Genomic DNA, 5,538 nt, shown 5'->3' with positions numbered 1-5,538 from the left:
CATTTAAACAGGAACATCCAAACCACAAGGGTTTTTTTTTTTTAAAGTAAGACATTTAACTTTTCTTTCTATTTTTACCCTTTATTTTTGGAGTTTATCTTAGTTCGTGTCCACTTGATACAAATCTAGAGATATCAGGGAAGAGGGGCTCTATTGGACTGGTCCTTTTGGATTTTTGATTGGTGTGGCAGGGCCCAGCCATCTGTGGGCAATGCCATGCCTGGGCAGGTGAGCCTGGGCTGTAGAAGAAATGCAGCTGAGCAAGCCAAAGGAAGCAAACTACTAAGCAGCATTCCTTCATGGTCTCTGCTTCAGCACTAACCCTGAGCTTTTGCCCTGGCTTCCTTTGAGGATGTATTTTAACCAGGAAACTAAAATAAACCTTTCAGTGATTTATCACTGAACAGGGAAGCAATCTAGAACAGATGCATTTTGACTAGAGCTTCTGTATAAAAGAATAGTTTTTTTTATTAATTAATTAATTAATTATTTTTTTCCACAGAGAACCCAAAAGTTCAGTTTTATTCAGAATACTGAAAAAAAAAAAACAAAAACAAANAAAACAAAAACAAAAGAACTTTTGCTCATAGAAGAAACTCAGCCATAGGTCAGATCTGTACGGGAACTACACATGCAGTGAGGACGAGACTGCATTTGTCTACTGTTCTAATATTAACAATTATAAACAGAGCAGTGCAACTAACATTTGGAACAACTCTTCTAGTGTTACAGTGTCAGGCACAGCACTTCACTTCTCTTCACACCACTGGTTCTCTTTGCGTACCTGGGCCTCTTCCTCTTCAGTAAAGTCATTTTTGATATTGAAGGTTTTACGAATCTCCTCAGGAGTTTCCCCCTTAATCATATTGGCCACAGTCTTGCATGTGACATCAAGCAAACCTTTGATGTCTAAGTAGTTTGCAGCCAGAATAAGTTCGAAAAGTGTTCCTTGGTCAACTTTCAAGAATTCTTGGTCTCAAACAGGAATATCATCTGTCTGCTTTTCTTTGTTCTCATCATCCTCAGGAGGAGGAGGGTCATCCTTGTGATGGGTGCACCACTGAATGACCTTTTTTAGAATTGCTGCATTAACATTTGGTAAAGGAACAGGATCATCATCTCCCTCATCATCCATTCCCAAATCTTCCAGCATGGTCTTGATAGTCACAGATTGTTTGGCAATTTCTACATCAACTTCAAATATCTCTCCATCAGAACTCTGCAACTTTATCGAAGGCATGGTGCTCCGTCTCAAGACCACGGACCCGAGGCTGCCGGCTGCCGATCACAGAGGAGGTACGAGGAGGACAAGGCCACTCTAATTAATTTATTTATTAAAGATTTCTGTCTCTTCCCCACCACCGCCTCCCATTTCCCTCCCCCTCCCCCAATCAAGTCCCTCTTCCTCCTCAGCCCAAAGAGCAATCAGGGTTCCCTAAAAGAATAGTTTTGACTTCATAGATAGGAAGAGAGAACAAGGGGAACCTCTTGGATGTGATTCCATGGATCTGATGTGATACATGATTAATACAAACTCAGAGAGAGAAATTGGGGTTTAACCTCAAGGTCAGAAAAGCAAAATAGCTAGCCATTGGCTCTTATCTTGGCCTCAGTCCAAAAATGACAATCCTGCCTCCAAGAATCTCAGAATGAGACTGAACTTGAGAGCTGTCTCCTCCCGTTTTATAACTCTCTCTAGGGCTGGAATTACAGGCGTGCTCTGCTCGGTTTCTATGGCGAACTAGTGTGGCTAACTGGGATTAAAGGTGTGTGTTACTACTGCCTGATCTGTAAGGCTGCCCAGTGGGACTGTTTTACTCTCTAATCTTCAGAAAAGCTTTATTTATTAAAATACAGATGAAATGCCACTGCATCGATGTGAATGTTCTGTGACGATTCTGTTCCTTCCCGACAACACTCTAATAATGTTTAAGAAAAGGACTTAAGCTCACAAGGGCAAAACCATGGAGGTGACCACCACACAATGTTCAAACTGATAACTGGTGACCTCAAACGGACCCAGGTATTTAAGTCTACCTCCACATATGCTTAGAAATAAAAATTTTACCAAATGGATTGGATGCGGAATTTGGGCATGTCCTTTGGCAAGGAGAACAAACAGACACAAGGGTGGAAAATAGGAGAGAAAAGAATAGTGGTGACTGGAAATCAGAGAAGACAGTTCCAGGGTCTGGCAAGTTCAAGACCAAGGTAGATTCCGTGTGTGCTGAGGTCTGCTCTCTGGTTATATATGGCTGCTGTGCCTTCACATGCTGGAGAAGTGTGAGTTCCTCGAATTACTTTCACATACATGCTGCTTTTATTTGTAAGTGTTCCACTCTATGAACTAATAAGTCCCCAAGTGCTTTCCTCTTAATACTTTGGCCAAGAGAGTATTGTGAAGCATTGAGAGTGTCCTCTGTGCGTGGGAGAGGGGAGAACCGGATAAGCATTGACTTCAGTCCTTGAGGTAGGCGAGAGCTGAGAAACAAACACTCTCTTAGCTGATTTGGAATGACTAATCTCTGAGACTCAAATACATTTGATGTATTCTAGATTCAGACAAGGGTTTTATAGAGGAGAGTGCTGATTACAAGTGAGCAGGCATGGGTCAGGGCCAGGTGGAGTCTTTGAAAACTACGCTAAGAAATTAATTTATTATCCACAGGCTGTGCAAAGCCATTGAGATTTTTTTTAAATAGGGAAAGAAAATGACATGATCGAAATGGGGGCAAACAGAATGAATGGCGTGTCAAGATCAGAAAGGAAGACCTTGAAGTAACAGGAGCAAAAGCGCCAAATAATTGGTAAACTTGAGTTCATTTTGTGTGCCTTGGTGGTGCTTCTCATTGAACCCCCCAAGTTCCATAACACCTATTCACCAAAAGTTCATCTCAGCAAATTTCTCTGGTAGCTGTGGAAACTCAGGAAAATTTCTTCATTTCTCTGATGTTGGGGTTTCTCTCTTAGGAAATGAGTGACGTGGTAGAGAGATGGCACAACACTTAGGGCTTGCTGCTCGTGCACCGGAATTAAGTCTGATTCCCAGCACCCACGTTGGGTGTCTCACAACTGCCTGCAATTCCTTCTCCAGGAGGCCAGGATTCTTTCCTGGCTTTCACAGGCACCTGCACTTACCACCTCTCACATACACACACATAAATAAAAAATAATTTGAAAAATGAGCTGATGCAATATACTGTTTCTTCAGTTTCGTTCAAGGCTCTTAGCTAGTATCATAGTAACTACTGACTTGGTTTTCTCATTTCCTTTTCTGAAATAGTTCTTGTAAGAATAAACATCTTCCTTGATGAACAGAAGGAAGTGTATTTACCTGAACTCACCCCGATTATCATTTGTGGTATTTACTCACTAAGCACTCAGTATGATTTTAAAATGGTTACAATCTGTTTAGTGGCCATGCTGCATAAATCATTAATGCCACAATTTCCAAGTACATTAGAGATATGCAATTCACTAACCATTTCTTAAATCCAAGATCAGTGTTCAAATATAACTTCATTTCCAGGCGCATAAAATGGAGACCAAATGGTTTCCTTGCCTTTAGAACCCCATTTCCAAACCTCACAGCTACAAAAGCAAAGCCATTCATTTTGCAAAAGGTTTATCAGAGATCTAATTATGGCATCAAGTGGGGTGGTGTTCAGAACAGTCTGAATGATAAATAACGAGAAAAAATAATCCAATAATTATTTAAAGTAGTGGGTGTTAGCGTCCACTCTGATTTCCTGATGGTGGTAGCTGGGAAAAGCTTCAAAGTAACAATACACATCCAGCCATTGAGGATGTTTTATTCTTCTATTCATAGTTTATTTCATTACAAAAGTCCAGTGGATTTGATCTGTTTTTCAATTATCCCAGCCACTTACTTGTGGGTATTGTGCCTGGCTGCTCCACGTGTGCTGCCGGCCCTCGGCACTATTATCCCGATCAACAAAAGACAATTATTACTTTCTAAAAAAGCTTTCGATGGAACTGCCCTGACAATAGGCACAGGTAATCAGAGGTATAATCACATTCTGCGGGAAATCTGTGCCCATAGAATGAACAGGAACAAACACGGAGCAGTCTTTGAAGTCCATTTTCATGTAAACATCCAATGGTCCTGTCAGGTTTCCCACCCCAGGTTTGAAGTGTAAATGTGCAGCATCAATTGAGGGTCAGGAAATAACTCGATTTTGGTATGAATGTATTTGCAAAATGTGTTCTTTTTCCAAGCTTTCGGGCCATGTCTACGAAGGCTATTGGGATATTATAACTGTTCTGCTTATAGACGTACATGATGACATCCTTTGAGACACAGACACGTTTAGTGTGAACTGAATCACACACTTAAAAATAGAGACCATGAAAAGTAGCCTGGCAATCGGTTGGTGCTAGAGGCAGGTTTCGGTATCATTCCTCACGGAGGCTTTCCAGAAAGCTCACAAACTTGTTTCAGAAAAGCAACAGACCGGAAACAGCCTCGCCACAGCCTTACCAATGTCTGGGTAATGTCCCGCTAGCGAGCACGGGGCTGGAGCACACCCAGGTAATGGGAACAATGTTTTCATGCTGAAAACTAACAATGACAGATTCTGAACTGTGCCATTGTTGCCGGGAGTTACAATAGACCCAGATAACTGTGCACTGAAGGATGGCAGAACTCTCAAGTGCCTGAAGATATTTCTCCTTGCTTGCTTGGTGTAGATTCTTATCTCTAATGCCGGGCAATGTTTTAAGGTGGTTTCTCAGCCACACCCACTACTGACGAGAAGCACCTGATAGCTCTTTGCTGTGGGGGTGCTGTTCTGGGAATTGTGGGCATTCAACAGAATGTGTGGCCTCTACTAACACACCAACCCCCAACTGTCAACAACCACACTAGTCTCCGTGATTAGAAAAATCGGTCTAGAAAGACTAAGCGTGGCCTGCCAAATTGACGAACGGAAGTGAGAAAGTTCATGGAGGGAAATCGTGATGACGGAATACTGCACCTGAGATTCCTGGGCAGCCTAGAAATTCCATGGGAGCAAAGTAAGATGACCAGAAGTGAGGATGCCCAGGGCTTTCTTTCCCTGTTTTCTGGGCCCTTTATAAAGCATCAAACCGATAGGGATCAATTTGCAAAAACTGCCATAAACACGCAGACAGGACGAGGTTGTCAGCGTGGATCAGGCTCCAATAACTGAGCGAGAGGCAGGAAGCACGGCTGGGTCACAAGTGGGCTGAAAAGAGAATACATATTCCCACAGTTTTTTGCCTCTGGATAACATGGGTTCCTAGTGTTTGAGAAAGTCAGGCGGCGGCGGACTTTTCTATTATCCTAACCTCTGAGCCAGCAGACCACAATGGAGGCAGCCATCTTTTTTTTTTTTTTTTTTTTTTAAACAATACTTATGGAAACTCCGGCACTTGACAGAAACACACACATGCACAGGCACGCACACTGGGGTGGGGGGGGCATGGATAATTTTGCAAAAATTATATAAAATTTATTTTGTCCTTCACTTTTGTGTGTATGTGTGGAGAGAGAGA

General features: G+C 42.2%; 1 protein-coding gene across 1 annotated transcript; it reads right to left on the bottom strand.

The window, feature by feature from the left end:
• Nucleotides 1–613: 613 nt before the first annotated feature.
• LOC126503398 (S-phase kinase-associated protein 1-like) lies at nt 614–1,313 on the bottom strand. Its single transcript, XM_050145062.1, is given in 1 exon segment — nt 614–1,313. A coding segment is annotated over 1 exon segment (492 nt). The 5' UTR covers nt 1,241–1,313; the 3' UTR covers nt 614–748.
• Between the last annotated feature and the right edge of the window lie 4,225 nt (nt 1,314–5,538).

The sequence above is a fragment of the Alexandromys fortis genome, unplaced genomic scaffold (assembly GCF_014885135.2).
Source record: "Alexandromys fortis isolate MF-2015 unplaced genomic scaffold, M_Fortis_MF-2015_v1.1 scaffold_2_1_26212458, whole genome shotgun sequence".
Classification (NCBI taxonomy): Eukaryota; Metazoa; Chordata; class Mammalia; order Rodentia; family Cricetidae; genus Alexandromys; species Alexandromys fortis.
This window is presented reverse-complemented; position numbering and strand designations above follow the sequence as displayed.